At 42.3% G+C, this 22,767-nt stretch overlaps 1 protein-coding gene across 2 annotated transcripts in view; it reads left to right on the forward strand.

The window, feature by feature from the left end:
- The window catches only part of GTF3C1 (general transcription factor IIIC subunit 1), a 39,129-nt gene that overhangs the window by 15,848 nt on the left and 514 nt on the right, over window positions 1-22,767 (forward strand). For both annotated transcript variants that reach the window (XM_042864111.1, XM_042864112.1), the window contains exons 14-36: window positions 202-386; window positions 620-883; window positions 1,744-1,889; window positions 2,310-2,407; window positions 3,349-3,445; window positions 4,167-4,344; window positions 5,103-5,232; window positions 5,803-5,938; window positions 6,694-6,775; window positions 7,327-7,512; window positions 9,175-9,332; window positions 9,468-9,610; window positions 10,802-10,883; window positions 11,538-11,650; window positions 12,009-12,071; window positions 13,943-14,036; window positions 15,209-15,381; window positions 15,533-15,817; window positions 17,365-17,618; window positions 18,908-19,194; window positions 19,680-20,328; window positions 21,826-21,865; window positions 22,452-22,644. In XM_042864111.1, coding sequence (XP_042720045.1) covers window positions 202-386; window positions 620-883; window positions 1,744-1,889; window positions 2,310-2,407; window positions 3,349-3,445; window positions 4,167-4,344; window positions 5,103-5,232; window positions 5,803-5,938; window positions 6,694-6,775; window positions 7,327-7,512; window positions 9,175-9,332; window positions 9,468-9,610; window positions 10,802-10,883; window positions 11,538-11,650; window positions 12,009-12,071; window positions 13,943-14,036; window positions 15,209-15,381; window positions 15,533-15,817; window positions 17,365-17,618; window positions 18,908-19,194; window positions 19,680-20,328; window positions 21,826-21,865; window positions 22,452-22,644 — 4,036 coding nt within the window. The remainder of the gene's footprint in view (window positions 1-201; window positions 387-619; window positions 884-1,743; window positions 1,890-2,309; window positions 2,408-3,348; window positions 3,446-4,166; window positions 4,345-5,102; window positions 5,233-5,802; window positions 5,939-6,693; window positions 6,776-7,326; window positions 7,513-9,174; window positions 9,333-9,467; window positions 9,611-10,801; window positions 10,884-11,537; window positions 11,651-12,008; window positions 12,072-13,942; window positions 14,037-15,208; window positions 15,382-15,532; window positions 15,818-17,364; window positions 17,619-18,907; window positions 19,195-19,679; window positions 20,329-21,825; window positions 21,866-22,451; window positions 22,645-22,767) is intronic.

A 22,767-nucleotide genomic window follows, 5' to 3' on the forward strand; every position in this document is an offset into this window, starting at 1 on the left:
ATCTTTTCAAATAAGCCCATAAAAGGACCTCTTTTTCTATCAAAGTGCTCTTATCCAGTGTAAGTGTTCAAGACCTTCCTTTTGCAAAGAAACTTGCATTTCTTTTAATTACCAGCTGCAGTGATGCCATCTCTCTCCAACTGAAGCAGACAATCATATCTTACCTAAGTTTTAACAAAGTGCTGTATGGTTTTAATGCAGGGTTAAAGTTCCCCAGACACCATCATCCCAGGACCACGGTGAGGAAGAAAACCTGGGGCAAGAGGCATTTCCTGAGTCAGGAGATGCACAAGAGAGCTCATGTAAAGATGAAAATAATAGTCGTGCAGAGAAAACCGATGAAAAAATGGGCATAACACAACTAAAGAACTATCACCCTGTTACAGGTACAGCAAACTTTGTTTGCTCCCATCTTTCGCTTTTCTATTTGTTATTAATCCGATTCAGATGTTGGGCTCTCCTAAGATAGAAGTGGTTGGGTTTTTTCTTTCTCTTGTAGAGATGCCTTTGATTTCCCCTGTTGCCTTCCAGTTTTCCTCACATCAGTTTTGCAGGGATAGCTATTTCTCCTGTTTTAATTCACTTTTTAATTCTTCTGGTACTTGATCTTTCCTCCCAGTTCCAGGACTCGGGCGTTTTCTTGGCTTTCTTCCCAAAATGCCCCGTTTAAGAATAGTCCACATGTTCCTCTGGTACTTAATTTATGGACATCCTTTAAATGGAACAGACCGAAAAAGAAATGGTGATGGTAAGAAAAAAGGCAGCAAACAAAGGCCGAGTGTGAATGAAGCCCAGGCAGATGGAATCGTACAAATCATGAAGACTGGGACAAATCCTGAAATTGCTGCACAGGACTCAGAAGTAGAATTGTCTAATCAAACAGGTAAGAAGTGGCCTACCTTGTGGCTTTGTCAAGGTTCAGTGTAGTATTTCCATAACCATTTGGCAGTATGATTTCAGTGGCAACACATGAAGGTAGGGACACAATCGCTTGGGAAAAGTACTGAGAGAGATTAATGACTTGTTCTCAAGTTGAAAAGGATATCATGCAAGAGCTCTACTTTATTTCTTAATGACTTACATAACAAAATAAAATAGGCTTAAATTATGGATGACAACAAGCTGGAAGGTTTGCTATTTCTAACTTGCAGGTTTTGAATTCCAAATTGTCTTAATTTGGAGACATGGTTTAGATTTTGTTTTATTAGGTCCACACTGAGGCCACAGTTGCATAATTTGTGCTTATACTAATGTACAGTATGTTGCCACCTTTTGTTTCTCGTATAAAAAGAAATTGTCATACAGGATGCATGCCTTCTAAAGGGAAAACAGGTATTGGAGTTGGTTGATAAACTGTTCCTCATACTACTAGAGAAGAATAAGAATTGGATGGGATATTTAGGTTTTTAATATAATTACAGGATAGTTAAGCATTGGAACAGATTATATTGGGAACTTATTGTACTAGCAGCTTTCAGGCATCCTCTAAAGTGTCTGTAAGCAAAGAAACAAGAGCAGACTTACTGTTAATAGGCTTAAATATGCTTTTCAAGAGTCCTTCCCAACACTGAAAAATATAGAAGTCCACTTCAAAAAAGGATGAAAAAATCCATGAAGTAGGTAATTTTCAGATAACTAAACAATGAACTGCCAAAAGATTTCTACCAATGAAATTTCCAGTTCCAATTGCAGTAAGAATTGTGTTCATGCTATCTGAATCTAAGCCAGTTGTCTCGTTCCCAGTGTATGTGGATGACACATCATGGATGCGCTACGTCCCTCCTCTGCCCGTTCACAGAGAGTTTGGATTTGGATGGGCTCTTGTCAGTGACATTCTTCTCTGCTTGCCTCTCTCACTCTTTGTTCAGATAGTGCAAGTGAGCTACAAGGTATAGTGCTTTATTGTTTTGTTCTTTCATAATTGGTTTCATTTCAAGTCTGACAATTCAGCTGTTCCTATGAGCAGTAACAGGTATTGTCTTGGCTGTTGAACAAAACTAGGCAGTGGAAAGTAGAGATTTTAATTCTTGATAGTCTCTTTTCCAAAAAAGCTAGCTGTTCAAACAGCTGTGTGAGAAATACGGATAGCTGTGTAACACTGCACATTCTGAAACTTGTATTTTACAGAGAGCTTTCTGTGACCTGAATCTCCCATCTGATAGACTCGCATGGATCACGTTTAACCATTTCACAAAAGCAGTAACCTTTGTGTAAACAATATTTGAATCAACAGCTCTGATGATATCAAAGCTTGATACTTTAAAATGCAATTATATTTCGTATTTTGATTAACTAACAAATAATTTTAGGTTGATGGTCTGGAAGACTTTTTGAATGATCCAGTAAAAAAGCACACACTGATCAGATTTCTGCCCAGGTCAGTCCGACAGCAGCTTCTCTACAAAAGGTGAGCAGGGGAGTCAAAGAAAATGCCTCTAGGGAGGAAACAAGTGGTTGACAGTTTTCTCAGTTATTTCCTGTTTGTGTCAAAGAGAACTTTGTTACCCAAGACAAGGATCATCAATCTTCTAAGGGTAGCGTGCCAAACTATTTTTCTCTCCCAAATGGAAGGTAATAAGAAACTAATAAATGGCATTCATGCATGCTGTCAGGCAGTGTTTGAGAACTGGGAGGCACTGTCCTTCATAACTCATCAGCAGGATGTTATTTCTGTTCAAAACACACTCCTCACTGCTGTGAAATTCAAAATTTAATAGAGTCTAAACGATGCTGTCCTTCATAAATCTTTTAAAAGGTGCCACATTACTTAGCTCATGCCTCTCGTAGGTAGCATTCAGTTTCTGCTCATGTGCTCTGACTGGCATGTCTGCCATTGTTTGCCATTCCTCATCTAGAAGGCTCAGAAATAGAGGTGAGGTGGCAGATGTAAAGGGGAAGCAGCATTAAAGGAAACTCATTTAGGTACATGGAATTAATAGCGCTGTTAGTTTCAATGCATATTTGTTAACACAAAATCAGAATCACACAGAATCATTAAGGTTGCAAACATCAGTTTCCTGAGGAAATCATGGCCAAAGGCATGGATTTGGATGGTGGGAGACTTGTGCAATGTTTCCAAATCTGCAGGCATGTCACCTGGGAGTGAATGGTGTTGGATAGCATCAACTTGTCTTCAGCTAAGGCCTGTAACTGTAACCTTTCTGCTTTCCAAGTTTTCTGTGAACTGACAACTCAGAGAAAATAGGGCTTCAGAAACTCCAAAACCTGGTGTTTCAGAAAAGCAGCTGCTCTCCTGAAAGTTGAGGTTGCTGTCTGAAAATTGCATGTTTTCTGGTATCGTTTCTGTCTTCATGAATGCTAATTGCAATGCTTCTAATGTTGCTGCAGGAGGTACATCTTTTCAGTGGTAGAAAACCTCCAACGGTTGTGTTATATGGGGCTGATACAGTTCGGCCCAACAGAGAAGTTTCAAGAGAAAGATCAGGTAATCTTCTGAAAATTTAACCATTAATGATATTGGCTCAATGGAACGAGATTTGGGGGACTGTAGATACCTACTGACGTTTCAGACATACATGCAGACCTTCAGTTCAACGTATTTTAGGTTGCTTCTTCTCTGGCTGTTTTGACTTTCTTTGGAAAGATACTGTTCAGATGTATAATGCTGAAAGTTGCAGTAAATAATGGCTTGGCAGTTTGCAGACTGGCAGCATTTTATGAGAAATGAGCGTGCCACATTCTTGTTCATTAAGGTGTTGGATGCCTGACACACAGAATAAAGTCCTTTATCATAATAAAATAAGAACATTCGTGAGCATCCTTTTTGTAAATAAAGAGCACATGCAAAGGCAGAGGCAGTCCCTATGTACATTTTATAAGATAGGTAAATACGCCTCCAAATGAGAGGCTGTGGGAAGTAGTCACTCTTTGTGGAAACCTGGAATAGTCCCATGCACAAGGGGGAAAAGAAATCATTCTAAGACTGCAAGAGAAATTCCTGGATCATTAGTAAGGGAGGTTTGGAAATAGAATGCAATACAGTGGACGTTGGTGTCTTTAAACAGTATTGGAGTATTGGCTCGAAACAGCAAAGGCTGAGATAATTCTGGTTCATTCCTAATTCCTATACTGTATTAAACGCTGTGTTCTGTAAGGTATGCTATTTCATTGATCTCCATCAGCCTGAAACACACTGTATTTACCAGGTGTTTGTGTATATGAAGAGAAACGCTGTGATTGTTGACACCACAATCTGTGACCCCCACTATAACTTGGCTCAGAGCAGCCGCCCGTTTGAGAGACGTTTGTATGTCCTCAACACCATGCAGGACGTGGAGAACTTCTGGTTTGATCTGCAGTGTGTCTGCCTTAACACACCATTGGGTATGATATTACTGTGCCTTCTTACCACCTTTGCTGTTTATTCTGTTTATACCACGATTGCTCTATTTTTCCTTAAACTTAATGCAGGCTCTGTTCTGTAATTGCCAGTGTTTTGCTCTCATGGCTGCTCCCCTGCTGCACCAAAAAAAGCTGGAACTTGGAGTTCTGTCCTTTTAACTCTGTGAAAGTTGAGAACTACAAACTCTACACGTAATATTTTCAGAGCAACGTTAGAGGAAAAATTATTGCAGTTATATTGCAAGTAATAAATGTGATAACAGCCCTGTTAGATTTCAGTCCAGCTGTAAAAAGAAAAAACCCTTTTTGAAAACAGTAGCCATAATCCTCCACAGTTCAAACAGAATTTTCTCTTGAGTATAATGTGTTCCTAACCTTCAAGCAAACAGCCTGAGTGAGCTGGGAAGCAAAGGGAGTTTTACGCCTTGCTTTTTCAGTTTGTTTTCGTGTTTGGTCCTTTTTCAATAGGACATACAGCTACAGCAGGTGTAACATAAACATAATAGAGGGATGAGATTCTGCTCCTGCTGACACTGAGTTAGTTTAGTGCTTTGTTCTCAGAGTTAGCTGGGGCACCATGGACTGCAAGGAGGTGGCAGGTGTTACTGAGAAGCAGTTCAGACATGAGTGTAGTTTGGGCCATCAGTCAGAGCAGTACTTTGCCATAGCAAAGCAGATTAAAGTTAGATTGAAGCCTAACTCCTCATCCTGATAGTCCAAACCATTTGTGTGTTGTGTAGGAGTTGTCCGCTGCCCTCGTTCAAAGAGAAGCAATCCTCAGGAGGAGGAGGCTGCACTAGCAATGGAGCAGCAGTCAGCAGTGGATAAACACAATCTGGAACGGAAATGTGCAATGTTGGAATACACCACGTATGTCTGCTTCATGCTTGTGTCACTCATTACCATTTGATGGACAAGTTCCTTGTTTTTACGTTACCAGCCCACTTTTCAGCATGTTACATGGTAACAAATCTCTTGCAATGGGATATCTTGGTTTTGACTGGAAGTAGCTGCAACACCACATTTTGGATCTGATGAATGGCGTAACGTTTTCATGAACAAAAAGCTTGACTGAATCCATATTTTCATAGTAGCCTTTTGTGTCCTGAGAGAGTTTCTCATCTGAGCAGGTGTTGTCAGTATTTCTGTGCTAAGAATGATAACAATTACGTATGATGTGACCATTGGAACTTAGTTAACTGTAATGAAAGTGATTCAAGTATCGTTTTTAAACATTAAATATCAGGCATGAATGCTTAATGAAAAGCCTTACTGTTACTCTACTTCTGGAAGAGAGTTAAAAGAGGGAGGTAGCTTTTTGTCCCCTTCTTTCCAAACCAGAGGGAAGGTAAGAGGTGAGCTCTGCACACACATGACTTGGGGAATGCTTTCTCAGCTGCTTTTACCAAATAATCACTGTTTTGTTACTCTGTCTCTTAGAGGCAGCCGAGAAGTGGTTGATGATGGAACTATCCCTGGGGATGGGCTAGGAGCTGCAGGTCTGGATTCCAGCTTTTACGGGCATTTAAAACGCAACTGGATCTGGACAAGCTACATCATCAATAAAACTAAGAAGGTACCATCTCATACTTCAGTGATTGTTGCAGATTTTTGTTCACTTAAGGATTGAGACACTGATTGCAAAATGTTGCATTCTGGGCCACGAGCACACATTGCCAGTTTATGGCATGTTTTCATCCACCAGTGCTCCCAGGTCCTCTGCAGGATTGTTTTCAGTCCATAATAAAATAATACTGGAAAGCCCAGCCCATACAAATGGCCATCACAGCTCTGGCTAATGTCCTGTCTCTGATGGCTGCCAATAAAAGTTTGATTGGAAAGGATGTAGGAGGAAGGGATATCTATAGTATGATCTCCCTAAATTGATGTTCTGAGCAGACAGTGCTGGAATACTGCAAGTGGGGCTTGAGGCCTTTCTGATTTCATGGACTTTTCATCCAGCATTAGCTTGTGCAATTGATTTTTGGACATGTTTAGATCTTCAGTATCCACAACTTCATGTAGTGAAAAGTTTCAAAGACCTACTGCGTGCCACTACTTCCTCGTAAAGACTTTAAGCTCCCTAATAATTACAGCAAGTGATTTACTGAAATTCAAACCTTCATAATCAAGTGGTCATCTTAGAATAAAACTAGAGCCATTCAAACATGTGGTAGTAAGAGGACAAATGAATTCTTCATCGTAGCCATAGATCTTTCTGTGGTTTATCCTGAAAACTTACTTATACTGCTCAAAGGAATTATTTATGGTGATGATAACACTGCTGCACTCCTTTTGCATATCAACTTTTTAAAAGATGTATTGTTCTAGGAAAATACAGTTTCTGAGAACAGACTGACAGTAAGACTCCAAACCTTCCTGACCAAACACCCTCTTCCACTCAGTACTGGAGGTAAGGTGGTGATGCTGGTGGGGCTGTAATGTACTGACTCAGTGACTTTGTCACACTCCATATCGATTGCATGGGTTATTTCCATCTCCTTGCAGTAACCTAGGTTGCTCCTGGGGCATTATAATCAATAAGAAAATAATTTCCTTTTCTGTTACTGAATATCAGGAACAGTATTTTGTCTTTTGTAATGTGCAGTTTGCAGATCGTCCAGAGGGACTCAAAAAGAAAACGTACTGTTAAAATTGTGTAGCCTTATATCTAAGTTAAGTAGGAAAAAATGCTTCAGGTTGAATATAAAAGCTCAGTTCAGTTCCCTTGTGCTTTTTCATTGTGCTGGAGACTTAATAACTTGATAATTCCGTATTTAAGTGGGATTTTATTCAATGTAAGCTGCTGAGAAGTAGGCTGAAATACCATGTTGAATGAAAAGGGCACGTTGGAAAGAGCTTCTGTCTTTAAATACAGAGAAACTGGCACTTGCTTTTTATACCTTAGTATTGCAGAATGTAATTGCTATAAAGATTCATTACCTCAATCACGTGTCATCTTAGGTAATAAAATTAACATTTTGGGAGAACCAAAGGTAGGACCTGAGTCTGTTGTCCAGAAAAAGGAATGTATTGAAATAAGTCAGGAAGCTACGCAGGATCGAAACAAACGAGTGAGAGGTGGAAAGAACCAAAAGAGGAAGAGGCTTAAGAAAGATACAGGAAAGACAACAAAGAAGAAGAAGAAAGGTAAGTAACCAGCACATACCACCAAGAGGAAGCATTCTTTTTGATGCCTCTGCTTAATGTGGTTCCCTTTAGTAAAGGTGAGGTGACAGTGTGCAAAATGGAAATTTACAGGCCAGCTCTCTGGTTTGCCACTTGTAGAGAAAAGGTCCAGAAGCTTGCTTGAGCTGTTAACATGTGTGTGAATCCTGATTGTGCTTCTATAAATGCTAAAGAAATTCTAATTGTGCCTCAGGCAGATGAACTTATTGCAATTTAATAACATGTCAGACAGCTGGCTTAGAGCATCATACCATTAAGAATCTTCAGGTAATCTGTTTGCTACCTACAGGCTTGTTTTCTCATTTCTGGACAAGGTATTAATGCATTCACTTCCTCGACTGTTGCTGTGTAGTTCTTCCTGATCTGAGTTTTCATTCTTACAATCTCAACTTTGGAATTGTTCCTAGTCCTATAATCCTCATCGTCCTCTTAGGAATTCACATCCAGACAGATAAACATCATTTAATCCATTGCATGTCTGTGCATAGCTAGACTGCTCCTTGTTTCAGAGGTTGTATCTCACAATAAGCTACCCTGATACAATCAGTTTTTCACTTTTGAATGACAGAACCAAGGCTGACAAAGCAGTACAAAAGGAAAAAAAAACAAAACAAAGATTGTAGTTAAGAAAATTTCTTCCTATCAGACATTCTATCTTACTTTAATCTTAATGAGGTTGAGATAAATAAAAAAAAGACAGCAACAGTAGAGAAAGCTCTTATCATCTGAATTGGCTGGGATGTCAGAGGGAAATTCTTTACAGAGAGAGTGGCGAGGTGCTGGAACAGCTGCCCAGAGAGGCTGTGGATGCCCCATCCATCCCTGGAGGTGTTCAAGGTTGGATGGGGCCCTGGGCAGCCTGGGCTGGTATTGAATGGGGAGGTTGGTGGCCCTGCATGTGGCAGGGGGTTGGAGATTCATGATCCTCGAGGTTCCTTCCAACCCTGGCCATTCTGTGATTCAAGTTATTGGTGAGAACTGAAAGCCCAGCTGTTGCTTTCCGTTTTCATCCTTGTCATAATGAGCACCTTTTCCTCCTACAACTTGAAAATTCGTGCTGTATTGTGCTTATAGTGACAAGAACCATTGTTTGCACCTTTTTTATTCCTCAGATATCTTTTGAAGGCAAGTTATTCTATTTCCTACTCTGAAGCAGCACCTAGTCCTAAGAAAAATTCAGTGTAAATTAAAATAAAATGAGATCTGGGGAAAGAAAATTGTTGTTCTGCTCAAAGCACCTGCTTGTTGTACAATTTGCACATTATAACCATTTACCATGCATATACCAGTCAAGTTCTGTGGAATTCTTTAGCCCATTTATCCCAAGATTGAAGCTGATTTTCTATCTAAGCAGTGAGGGCATGTTTAGCCCAGTAATTCTCTAGTTTTGGCTTCTGTCCTTGGAGCTGCACATAGCTTTTATATTGAAGGCATTCAAGGCTAGGCTGGATGTGACTCTGGGCAGCCTGGTCTGGTGGTTGGCAGCCCTACCCACAGCAGGGGGCTGCAACTAGATGGTCTTTAAAGTCCTTTTCAACACAAGCCATTCTGTGATTGCCCGTGGTGGAAGTTTGAATTCACTGAAATATGCAGTGCTGAGTTATCTTTTTCTTGATTTGTTAGAAGAAAAACCTGTAGAAAAAAGCAAAAGGCTGCGTTACCACGATGAAGCTGACCAGAGTGCCCTGCAGAGAATGACACGTCTGCGGGTCACCTGGACTGTGCAGGAGGACGTCTTACTCATGCTGTGCCGAATTGCCAGTCATGTGCTAAATGCAAAGGTATTCACCAGCACCTCTGTTGTATGTCTGTGTACTGAACACATTTCTTTGGTGCTTGGAAACCTTCTGGTTCACAACCATCACTTGTGTCCATAAAAGCTGAGGTTTAACTCTCAGTGTTTTCGTTCTTTGTAGGTAAAAGGGCCCTTTGTTCCATGGCAAGTAGTTCGGGATATCATGCATGCCAGTTTTGAGGAGTCCCTCGATAAAACTTCCCACTCTGTTGGAAGAAGGGCTCGTTACATTGTCAGAAATCCCCAGACCTATCTTAACTACAAGTAAGGAGGTTTCTGTCTACATTCTCAGTATAAGCTAAATTCTCCTGAAATTAAGGGCCACGTTTCCCCCATGTCTATGTCTTGTTTCATGGGAATATAAACTCCTAATTTTCTGCATGCAGAGTGCTATCAAACCTGTCCTTTCACTGGGAAGGGTTTATCAAAGGCATAAAGAACAGTACAGGAAATAGCATGTGGCTATAAATGAATCTATCGTGCAACTGCATCTCCAGAGTCCTGCACACCTCTCATCTCAGCTGGTGCTCTACTTACTATTCCCTCTCCCATAACTTCCAAGAACGATGCCATAAAATTGAAAAATCAGAGCTAAGTGAAAGGCACAATCAGATAGAAATGGATTGTATAAAAAGATTGGCTGAATGAACTTATTCATGTGGCTGAAAAAGAGAACTAAGGGGAGATATGAAAGAGCCATCAAATAATGTAATATATTTGTGCTATTAAGGGGAGGGAGAACAATTACTTAACCAACATAAGAACTGGGTCCACCACATAAAAACCACAGCCAGCAGTTTCCAAGCTGTGGTGGTTTTCAATGCAACACAGCTGAGTTTAGAACTCCTTGACAGAAGTGTCAGGGTGTTACTCTGTGCACCACCTCTTCATCCATCTTTCCATTTTGTCCCATTGGTGTCTGTTACAAGAGGACACTGTCTGAAATGAAAATTTGGCTTGATCCATTGCAATTGCACCTTTGTTCTTAAGGTAGAAATTCCACAAAACCATGAAAGGAAATCACAGATTTTGTGTCTTGATAGGTGCTTAGAAGTGTTTGTCGCTGCTTTTTTTTCCAAGCTAGGAAAAAAAAGTGAAACATTGATATGTGAAACATATCAAACAGCATGTAGTTCTACTGCCTGCTAATCTTCAGCCAGACAGATGCGTGCAGAACTAGTTGAATCTGATTTGGGTTATCAATGTGATTGTCAGGTAGCTCTTACTGGAGGTGTAGGGATATGAAAGACTAGTGAGAGGTGGCTCTCTTACACTTCCATGTAAGTAATGAAGTAACAAAATGAGCACTTGGTTTGATTGCATTGATGATGGGATGCTGACAAGTTAGGCAGAATATTTCCATTCATTGTGTTTTTCAACTGAAGTTATTTTCTCTGAGCAGTAACAAATTGAGAAAGCTTCAACCAGTGACACCTTCAATTTTATCTACTGCAGAGTTTGCCTTGCTGAGGTTTACCAAGATAAAGCCCTCATTGATGAATTCATGAATAGGGAAAATAACTACGAAGAACCACAGGTAGGAGGGAAACAATCTGAAAGGTCACAGAGTGCTGAAGTAGCTTGTGTTACTGAGTACTTGCCCTGTTTCAATTACTGTGATTTGCTTCCTTATCTCTCCCTTGTACTCTTTACTATGTTTAAAAACAGCATCATTGTAGAAGTGCAGCATCATGGCTGTTTTTGCAGTGAGATGGACACGGACAGCCTTCCAAAGACACATCAACAAGGCACCAAAACCCACATTTTTTCAGTGTGTTTGTTTCTCAGTACCCACAACTGAGCATCCATGTGCACTGATTATTTTTTTAATCCTCTCTGCCTCCTTTTTACCTGAAGAAAACAACATTTTTGCTTAGGAACATAATATTTTTAATCCAATTGCCTGCTGAAATACTGTCTCTGCATGTATGGGTAAATGCAGGATTGTAGGCACAATTTATGATGCTTGATTTGATTAGTTAAAAGTTTTGAGCTTCTAATGGGCTTAAATCAGTCTCAACTTCAAGTTGAAAAGCTGTTACGTACTATTGTCTGTTGGACTGTTTCTCTGACTTGATAATTCAACACTTGCTATTTCTACTGCATTCTTCTATGAGCACTTCAGAAGTAGAGCACCTTTCCCTGCCCTGAGAAATGGGGATTGGTAACGTTTTTCCTCTTGCTTTTAAAGGTTTGTGCAGCAGAGTTCAAGCAGTTTGTGGAAAGACTGAAAGCAAAATTCAGTTCAACTCTGGGAAACCCCAAGTTGGAGATTCCTGATACTTTGCAAGAGCTCTTTGCCAGGTATTTTAGTGACAGTGGTGTTGACTCTACATGGGCAGACAGCGTGGGCAGTTCAGAGCACACACATGCATTATTGATACCCTCTCTTAACCTCATATGTTACAGAAGTGCTGTAGATCATAACTGCAAGGCCACAATCTCAGTAAAATACCAAGTGTGTACAATTCTGCAGTGTCTGCTGTGTGTGGTTTTTTTCCCTAACACAGTGAGAGCTCCTGGAGCAGAATTGTTACAGTGACCAATGGTCAACTTCTGCATTTCACAGTTGATATAAAATAAAGATCTTATAATAGAGATCAGCACGAGGTACATTGCTTCACGCTACTTCTGCTACAGTACTTTTTTTTCCCTTGATTAGATTTCGAGTTATGGCAATTGGAGAAGACACAAACCAAACCACAAAAGAAGACAGTCTTAGCAGGTAAGGAACAGCAATACCTTTTTTTTCCCCCACTATGACTCCAAGCCCTCAGATCTATGAAAGAGTGTAATGCTATAACATGATGGAAAGTACAGCAACAATAGCAGGGTAGCACAAGTCTAGGCTGCAGTAAATGAGAACAAGCCCCAGTACAGTAGCTATGGATACCAAAGCAAAAAAAGAAAATCTACTTATCTTTGAAGGGTCTCCTGTACACAGAGATCTCTAGTGAGAAACCTCCCACCTCCACTGCCAGCCTTTAAATGAGGTCTGGGAAGGGGTGGCTCCTGGCTCAACCCCTTCTGGTTACTCAGTGCACTGCATGCACCTGAGCTCCCCTGGGTTGGCCCTGCCTTCCCCCCAGGTGCTCCATCACTGCTTCAGGACATGACTTAGCATTTCTACTACAAAGGCATATCTGTAGTCTTCTAATTCACTTTGTCTTTCAGCTGTTTAAGGTTGGTTTGTTGTTTTTCCAATGTAAAACTTTTTTAGAAGAAAAGTACGCTTGCAAGGCTGCAGGGATTTCTAGCATGGATTTGATGATTGAATGAGCTGACAGCAGGAATGACCTCCTTAAAATTTCCCCATTAGGAAATTAAGATTTTCAGATTTTTATCTCCAAAATCTTCTTTGCCCTTCAAAAGAAATTTATTTCACTTACAGTCCTTCCCAGATCTTAGAAAGTAGTTAGAACATTGCAAAGTGTGTGGTTTGAACCACTGATTGAGCATCTGGGAAAGGACCTGGGAGCACAAGTAAAGTCAATTCAGCTGTGAGACTGAAGGGGTGGAGCCTGGCTGCATCTCTTTTAGACCTCATTTAAGGGCTGACTGCTACTGGGGGAGAATCTGTGGTTGGAGTTCTCTACCTTGTGGTGATTTCACTGCTATCCTAGATTTTCAGAGCACTTGTCCTTTGTGGAACCCTCCTGTTGTGCTGATCCCTTTGCCATTGCATTTCCTGTATCATCATTCTACTGCATTGACATTGCATGAAGTATTTTAAGAATTATCTGTAGTTCTGAGAACGCTCTCTGCAGAAAGCTGTAGAACATGAGGGAGGTGTTTTTCAGTACAGGTCAATACTGATTTTTTTTTTCCCAGAGCCAAATGCAGATCCTCTGTTAAAAAGCAGTATCTGTTCCTAAACAGAAGCACTGGGCACAGAGGAGGAAAACTGAGATTGAAATACTGAAGTGTTTATACCTGCCCTCAACAATTAGAATTTTATACCCAAAAGACTTTTTCTACATGAGTAGCTCCGTTCTCTGATCTCTGAGGTGCTGTTTGTTACCTGTGTTGGCAAGAAAGAGAGTTGTGTAAGCCTTATCAGAGAATTATGTGACTTCTTGGAAGCATAGCATAAGACTTGAGTAGGATCTGCTTGATAAAAGAGTCATGGGAGGGGGAAGAAGTAGTTGCAGGTAGCTCTCAGTGGTACCTAGGCTGTCTCCTAGGGTTAGGATTCTGGTGTGTGGGGTGTTTTACAAAGCCAGCACTGAAAACCTGAGATACTTGTCTCATAAATGTTTACCATTTGAATATTCCAAACTGAAACTAGACAGTAATCCATAATTCTGGTCATGTTACCATTTTGACAGCAGTTTTTTATACCTTAAGAAGAGATGCTATCAAAGAGAACTTTGATATTTGGACTGGTCCAGAAATTCAGGGTGGAAGGTTGAGGGAGATATAATAGGCTCTTTTACATTCATAATTCTCAGCTGGAGTGATCTCAGACCTTGAGGCATCTATTTCAAAGGAGCAGGTGATTCAGTTTACCTGTTGTGCTGATGTAACAGTAGCACCTCGTGCACAAAAATCATCATGATTAAAACCACTGTTCTTTCTCTTGCTTTTTTCTTTCAGTGTCTATGATATTCATTTCCTAGTGCTACAGAACCTTATACAGAGCACTTTGGCACTCTCAGATAACCAGATGAAATCTTGCCAGTCGTTTCAGGTACAAAATCTAGACCAGTCTTTGCTGGTCATACAGACCAAAAGAGCTTCCCCTTAACTTGATACACACCTTTTTCAAATGGGAGACAAGAAACCCAGAAACTTTGATTTGTACCCTTTCTGTGAAATTCTCTCTTCTGCTTTTAAGAAATTATATATTCTGTGCAGCTTTTCAGTATGTTGCTTTCATTCAGAGGATGAGATTGCAAGATGTGAGGTTGAAAGCTGTATGAAATGAACTTCATATGCATTCCAGTCACAATTTAGTGCCCACCTGAGCAGCTGGAATTATGCTCTGGAGGAGATACCACAAAGACAGACCCAGTGTCCAGCTGACAGCTGTTGGTCAGCCTCTCCTCCAGCACCAAGGGCCACCAAAATGCATCATCTATCACTGAAGAAGGCTGCGGGGTGACCTCATTGCAGCCTATCAATACCTGAAGGGAACCTACACCCAGGAGGGGAGTAAACTCTTCAAAAGGGCTGACAACAGCAGGACTAGGGGAAATGGATCCAAGTTGAAGGAGGGAAGATTTAGGTTGGATGTTAGGGGGAAGTTCTTTACTAGGAGAGTGGTTAGGCCCTGGAACGGGCTGCCCAGGGAGGTTGTGGATGCCCCGTCCTTGGACGTGTTCAAGGCCAGGTTGGACGGGGTCCTGGGCAACCTGATCTGAATGTGTATGTTTGGTGGCCCTGCCAGGCAGGGGGGTTGGAACTACATGATCCTTGGGGTCCCTTCCAACCCAGGTGATTCTGTGATTCTGTGATTCTGTGAAGCATTTCAAAGAATAAAGTTAGAAGTCCAGAAGGAGTTCAGTATCTTAGCAGCACACAAGAGGGGAGCCTGAGAAGTTAAGTTCATGGAAGCATGGTGCCCGATAAAACAATGGGAAGAATCTATCCAGACATGGTGCAAATTAGTATTTTTCCTATCTCTCCTTAGTGGGAGACTGATCACATTTTGACTTCCAAGTGTTCTCTAGAATTTAGTTATTCTAATTGGTATCTGCTGCGGAAAGCCTGGAAGCCAATAAGAGAAATAACTGATGAGTTGAATGAATTTGTGTGTGTCATTTACAGCTCTGTGTTCAGTCAGTTAATATGAACCTCAAGTAAGGAGACCCAGCTGTGGATTCAGAGCTAACGCTGCCTCGCACATTGGTGTTTCTGCAGACGTTTCGTTTGTACCGCGAGTACCGGGATGACATCCTTGTGAAGGCCTTCCTGGAGTGCCAGAAGAGAAGCCTGGTCAACCGGCGCCGTGTGAACCATACGCTGGGCCCAAAGAAGAGCCGGGCTCTGCCTTTCGTAGCCATGTCCTACCAGCTGTCCCAGAGTTACTACAGGTGGGTGTCAGCTCGTGCATCTGCGTCAGCGCATGGAAGAACTGGCATGGGAGAGAGAACGCATGGGAAGTGTGTGCAGTGAAGAACCTGACCTGAAGTTGAAGAGATGACAGATTTGTGTTCTGATTTTGGGTTGTTTCTTTCCTCCCAGAGTTTTCACCTGGCGGTTCCCCAGTACCATTTGTACAGAGTCCTTTCAGTTCCTCCAGAAGCTCAAAGATACAGGAAAATCCGACCAGCCAGATAGCTTCTTGTTTAAAGATCAAGAAAGCAAAGAATCAGAAGGCATGATTACGTTTCCTATGGAAGGACCTGGTGGTCACTGCGTGGCAATGCTTTCCTTGTTCTCCCTGGGACTTGTCTCTGTGAATGTGAGAATCCCAGAGCAGATAGTTGTGGTGGACAGCACTATGGTGGAAAATGAAGTGATAAAAAGGTAAACACTTGCTTTTATTAGCAGATTAGGATTGGGGATAACTTGAATGAAATCGGGGACCATTACTGCTTTCTGCTTTGTGTCATGGCGTGTTTCACTGTGATACTGCTTAGATTTCTATTTCTGAGGGACCTTTCCATAGACTTAGTGGTGCTGTACTTAGTGCCCATCATTACAGCTCTGGACTACATTTGCCTTCACCTGTGTGACATTTAAATTGCCAGGCACTTCCCTGCCATCAGAGCTAACGCAGTAATGAGAGCAGTGTGTGCCATTTCAGTATTTTCATCAACATTGGAACCTCCCATTTCAAGGGCTGACAAAGATTTAGCAGCAACAAGGTTTCAGTTTTATCCATGAAACTTGGCTCTGTGATATTTGTTCTGTGTGTGGCTCCTTCTTTGATTTATTTGTGTTTTTTTAAACCTGCATTAATGAATACCACTAAAATCAATTTCCTTCCATAGGCAGTCCAATCCTGTGAATAGTTATCCTTACAATCACGTGTTTTGTCAGAGTGCAACTAAGATCTCTTGCTGTGCTGAATCTGTTGCTTCCTATTAAATTGCCAGTATACATGGGAAATTGTTCCCTTTCTCTTTAGAGCAGCTTTTTACCTCTTTGAAGATGTTTATCACAGTCCTCCTCCCATAACCTGCTGCTCTTTAAGATGAGCAGCCTTGGTTCTGTCAGCAGCACCTCTTGTGTGCTACCCAGGTCTGTGTTCTTCTCATTCCTTTCCTCTGCACTGAACTGTAGATCAAGAAACAAGTGCCATGCTGTGGCTGGTAGGTCTGTGCTCATAACACTGTGGTATGCAGGTGTGCCTGCTCATGCATCCTAAGATGACCAGTGGCTGTAGCCTTGTTCCAAAATGTGTTTCAAGAGAAGATACTAACAGTTATAAGTCATCTTACAGAAGGTTGGAAGGATACTTTCGTTGTCTCTGGCATAACCTGCTTAAACCAATGACAACCTCAGAGTTGCATCAGGTTGTTCAGAGCCTTACCTGCTTTACCTATACCCACAGTGGCTCTTTTCCTGTCCTGGAATTTGGTAGTGTTGATGTGACTAAATTTGTTGTTGGGAAATCTATCATCTGCAGTTAATTTTTCTTTTTTTTTCCCAAGTATCTGAAGTGTTTATTCTGCAATGTTTTCTCCTTTTTTTCCATTAAAAATAAGTCCTGCTGGATGTGACAGTCACATCTCATGTCCATCCTGCGTGAGACCTTTATGGCCTCAGCCTTTGTGCTCTGACAGGTGTTCCCTCATGGTGAAGCCTCTGAACCAGAGAGATTCAGCACTGTAAGCTATTTTGGGTTCCTTTGAAGATGCTTAAAAGAAGAAAGCATTTTCTTTTCTGCAGACCTTTGCTGCATTTTGCTTTCTCTCATTGCTTGCTCTCAGTGCTGTGCATACTGCAGCTGCTGGTGACTAACTGCTGGGATGCAGAACAGCACATGTTCTGGCTTTGCTCAGCGTAATGAGTCACTGTTTTATTTTGAGGGGGGAAAGAATACCAAACAATGCCTCTGTTTGCCATAGTTTGGGAAAAGACGGACTTGAGGAGGAGGAGGAGGAGGACGACGACTTAGATGACAGCTCTGGAGGCAAACGGAGGATCGAAGTAAAAGCTCGTCAAGCATCTCATACCAATTACTTACTGATGAGAGGCTACTATGCCCCTGGAATTGTCAGCACACGCAATCTGAGTCCCAGTGACAACATCGTGGTCAACTCCTGCCAGGTGAAGGTGAAGCTGCGCTGTACTCCACTCCCAGGAAGACTCAGCTCTCCAGGTTGGTTTCTGTCTGGCCTGATGTGCACAGATGTGTTGGAGCAGGACAGATGGTCCCTTGGTTCACGTGTTTTCTGATTTGAACAAAACCTCTTTTGTCCTCTGCTCTGTTTTTCCTCCTCCAGGAAGCTTGCCAGTCCCTGCAGTGTAACTTAAAATACTATCCCATGTTACACCCAGGCTTTCACCTGTGTAAAGAGGGAAAAAAAAAACCATCCAGGGCTTCCTTGAACAGAAATTCACATTGATTTGTCTCTCAAAGTGCCTGAAATAGTGGTGTTTAATTACTGTGGCTGAAAGGCCAGAGATTGAACATTTTGATAAATATTTAAAGCTTGAATATTTGCAGTGTATCAACACCATTCCTTCTTGAAGATCATCTTCCTTTGTGCTGTAATGCAAATGCATCCAGGAAAGACTTTAGTAGTTGGGCTCTATAGTGGGATAGAGCTGTCCCTGTCCTTTCCTGTTATGTTTGTGATAGAGATAAAATAGAAATTATTTCTCCTATCTCTGTTATGCATGGCTCCAGGTCTGCTGAGCTAACAGCTCGTTACAGTTGTTCTCATTTTTCCTTGGCTGTGAAAGAAGTGCAGCTGTCACATAAATGCCTGTCAGTGCATGATGTAAGGGCAGCCTGCAGGTAAAAGGGCAGAGAGTAGATAGGAACACTGCCAAAACTGACCTCTAATTATCCAGGGCAGAATGAAAGGTCTTAGGTTCAGCTTCTGAATACTCTGTATAATATTCAGGATGGGGGGCAGTTTTGGTGCAGTGGTGGACCTGTCCCCAGACACAAAGATGCTCATTATGCTTAGTGGATGTACGGAGGCATTGTGAATTTGGAGGCTATCTCACATTTGGCCAACAGCTTTGCCATAGATCAGCTGCTTCAGATTTTCCAGTAAGGTTTTCCATAGCCTTTCCTTTCCCTAGGCTGTTCATTCAAAAAAGATGATTCCCTCATTAACTTAAAGCTCAGCTGGCCCAGTGTCAGGGAATACCAGCAGGTTACACTGCCTTTCAGTGATACTTCACTTTGATAAGCGAGTAAGCTCATTAAAACAGCTGGATAAACTCCATTAAAGCCTGCTTCTGCAGGCCTTGTCAGCCACAAATATGTGAGGAGGAAGGAAGCTGCAGTAACGAACATGGAAAGCTGAGCTCTGTTTTTAATCAGAACGGTCCAGAGCACCTCTGATCTGTGTCTGAATATTTATCTTTCCATAGTGTGTTGCATGGTAACAGTGCATCTCTGCTTAACCATTTGTTTGTCGTTTGATTTTTCAGTTTCTTCTCCGCTTGACAACATGGCTGTGGGAGTCTCCTCCCTTCCCAAAACTTTTACCAGGCTGATAAAAATCCAAGAAGAGAATTATAACGTTGATCAGTTTCTTCGTGAGTGCACAGAACGCTATGGCTACAATCCCAGAGATGTAGCTGCTGTGCTGGAGGTCCGTAATGCAATAGAGGCTGCTTCCCACTTTGGGGTTTGCAAAGCTGAGCTGGGCAAACAGTTCTGCAGCTATGAAGAGGAGGAACCTGCACGCACCAGGAACCTGCAGCAGTACATTCAGGTGGTTTAGCAGACTTACATTAATGTCTCCATGTCTGGTATTCCCCTTGAACAGAACGGTCTCTTAGGCTGCGTGTTGTATTTGCTAATATAAAGTGAACAAAGCTATTCCTGTTAGGCAAGAGTTAACGTAGCAATAATCTGATAGCAGTCTTGCCTCATAATTAGGAAGGCCAAAAATTAAAGCAACACTTAGTCACAGATAAGAATTAACTTTTTCAGAAGCCCAGAGGTACCAACATTCACCTTTGGAGGGGAAAGAACTCTTTCCCAGTTACATTTTAAATTAATTTAAGCTGAACAAAAATGTTTTGGGCTGTAATTTCAGAACAGCTTAAGGGACACAACGGAGCATAAAACTGAAATCCCACTAAGCCATTTGTCTTTCTTTGCTGCTAGTTAAAGATGGCAGTTCCACAGTACTTGGTTATACTGACATTTTTCCAGTGTAACTTCCTGAGATAATTCTTGTTTCGTTTTCCATAGGACCTGATTGAAATGCAGCAGGTTTTAGAAGTAGGAGGCAATAGCATAAGACTGGTTGCAATCGTGTTTGCCAAGCCGTGGCTATTGCATTCAGTGTGTCCAATGAATAAACCCGAAGATTCTGGTCAGCAGTGTGCTGACACAGCCCTCTCAGAGGTGCAGCAGGACTGCCTGCTGGCAGCAGCAAAGAAGGGAGAGGAATGTTCAGGAGAGGAGGAGCAGCTGGGAGAAGACACAAACCATCCCAGTGATGGAGAACCGCCAAGGAAGAGATGCAGGACTCAAAATGATGGCCTTCAAGATGGTGACCAACTCTGCCAGGGTTTGCAGAGCGGTTTGCTAAGTGCAAATGAGAGTAACTTGGATGCAGATATTACTGATCCTGTTACAATGAAGGAATCCATCCCGGATGGGGAAGCAGGGTCCCTGGGAGAGCAGACAGAACATACAGCTGAAGGCCCTTCAGACACTGTCAGTGTGGATGTGCCCAGGGATCCAGGTATGCCACGTTCTGAGGACAAACAGCTTGAAGGAGGGAATGATGATCTCAGCCCTGAGCTCAACAAGCATGTCCTTGGCCTTGAACACTCTGCCACAGAGCAGCATGATGATGTTTCCCAATTGCAGGAGAACCCAGAGGTCTCTAAAGGTACGTAGGAGTGCTCTACATCCGAGGAACAGTACCTGCCTCATCACCACCACCCAACCAGGTGGTATTTTATAAGCACTTACTAGATCCTTCATGAAGCTGAGCACTGAGGGAGGTTTCTGTTTCGCACAGACATCATAGCCTTACACTAATTGGTCTGGAGGGTATTGGAAGTTTCAGATACATCTAAGTTTCCTTCCTGTGCCTATTCCTGGAATGTTTGGGACTAGTCCAGGAATGTGCTTTCCTTAAAAACCCATTTCCATGTCTTTGAATATTCTCCAAAGACATATTGAGATGAATTTTCCCATCTCTGGCTTCAGTCCAAAGGCTTGACATCTTTAAATCAAGAAAACACAGCACAACTTGTGCTTTAACTAGAATGCCCATGACTAAAAGCCGTAAAGTCATTAAACCACTCACCAGAATGCAGCACCTGCCAGTGAGAAGATTAATAGCCTAATTTGTGACCCAATCTGACTTCATTTTCCCATCCTTTGTGCTGCCAATTTTCTTTTTTAACGGCTAATAATCCTCGCCAGGATTTACACTGAGTAGGATGTTGGGGATTTTCTTCTAGTTTCATTTCTGTCAGCTCTCATTTCAGACTGAATCACACAGTGTGACATTTGGCCACAGGCTGCCCTTACCCTGCATTTACAGCTGCAGTCTGCCGTGTGAATCAGTTGGAGTCGGGTGTTGGTCAGAGCCTTCCTGCAGGACAGCACCTCAGGGCTGCCTAAGTGGCATAAACTTTAACAGTCTCATGTTGAGAACTACTATTGAGGATTTAACTTCTGCCTGTCTGTGACATAGAGGGGATAAAAACGTAGCCCTTAACAAGCACAGAGTTCTTACCAGCATTACTGGTGATGCCCAGGAGGTTTCACACATGCTTAAGCCAAAGCTGTCGGCCTCTGGATGCAGTAGAAGTACCAATGTTAAGTAATTGTGTAATTAAAACCCATTAGGATCATGGAAGTTGCAGAGGCAGCGTTCATTTTGAAACCAAATCCTGCTGAAATCTCGAGTTTGCATTCTCAAGCCCTGAGTCTGCAGTTACTCAGACATCTCAGCCTCACTGTGACTGCCTGTGGGACTCGGCTGAGGACCTGTGTGAGCGCTGCTGGCGGAGCCCCTGCACTGCAGCCTCTGTGGAACTTTGTTCTTTGGAACACAGAACTGTCTGCTGTTCTGTCATGCAACGAGGCTTCTAGAAATAAAACTCCTTGCTATGATTTGGGAACAGAACCACCAAAAGCGTGGCTGGAGCAGCCAGATGTGGTTTTGAGAACAGTGTGGGAAGAAGGGCTGTGCTGGAGATGGGTGAAGACTGAGTGGAATCTTGGAACTCCCCATGCAACCCAGAACAACAGCTTGGTTCTGTTATTTTCTAGCACAAGTTGTTGCCTTTCACAGTTTAGCCACCTGTTAGTTAACATCCACCAAAGAGTTTGGGCTAATTAACTTCAAAACTGCATGTTCTTTTCTTTCCAGGCAGTTCTGTGCCAGGTCTGTCCCAGGCAGCTGCAGATGGGTGAGTAACAGAGATGTCTGCAGTGGGACTGAATGCTCCCCATTGCCAGAGAAATTTCTGAAGCCAGTGCTTTGGTGAACTCAGTTGTACGTTCCCATAGGCAGAGATCATGGAAGATGAACCCCATTTTCCCCCATTGCTCTTGTTAAAGTTGCTCATGTGTTCATATACACACTGATACCACAACCAGCTGCAGTACCAGAGGAATGACATTAACTGTATTTCACAAGTGAGGTGTCAGCAGGTCCCCTCTTCCATGTGCCCAGGAAAGGCCTCAGAGAATCTCAGCAGTATGAGAAGTGTGGATTGCCATGCAGGGCAATCCTTTCCCTCCAGAATGCTACAAATAAGGAATTGTTTCCTGTCTGAGCACTGTTGCTGCACGTTGCAGATTGAAGTTAAGTCTTAGGCAACTTCTGGAGGATATTAGGGCTAGTGCAGATGAAGAGGTGAAACAAGGCTCAGGGCAGCAGCCCAAAGCCCTGGAGGTATTTAAGAGGCATGTGGCTGTGAGGGACATGGGGTACATCAGGTGCATGGTTGGATCTAGCAGCTGGCAGAGCTGATTTTAAACCGTCTTTTGCAGGGCCTGTGAGAATGTCTGCTTCATTGGGAGACCGTGGAGGATTGTGGATGGGAACCTGAACAAACCTGTGTGTAAAGGAATGATGGAAGCTGTGCTGTATCACATCATGACAAAGCCAGGGATAACAGAAAGCATGCTGCTGCAGCATTACACAGGGACACTGCAGCCCGTTGCTGTCCTGGAGATCCTGCAGGTATGTGAATAAGCAGCACTGTGACCTCAGGCTGCTTCAGCCCCTGAACTTAAGATTATTTTGTTTAGGAAAAAACCCACTTGAAGGCATACATCCTTAACATAAATAGATGGTGAGAAATTT

The sequence above is a fragment of the Lagopus leucura genome, unplaced genomic scaffold, assembly GCF_019238085.1.
Source record: "Lagopus leucura isolate 7727_CA_CO unplaced genomic scaffold, USGS_WTPT01 Super-Scaffold_760, whole genome shotgun sequence".
Taxonomy (NCBI): Eukaryota; Metazoa; Chordata; class Aves; order Galliformes; family Phasianidae; genus Lagopus; species Lagopus leucura.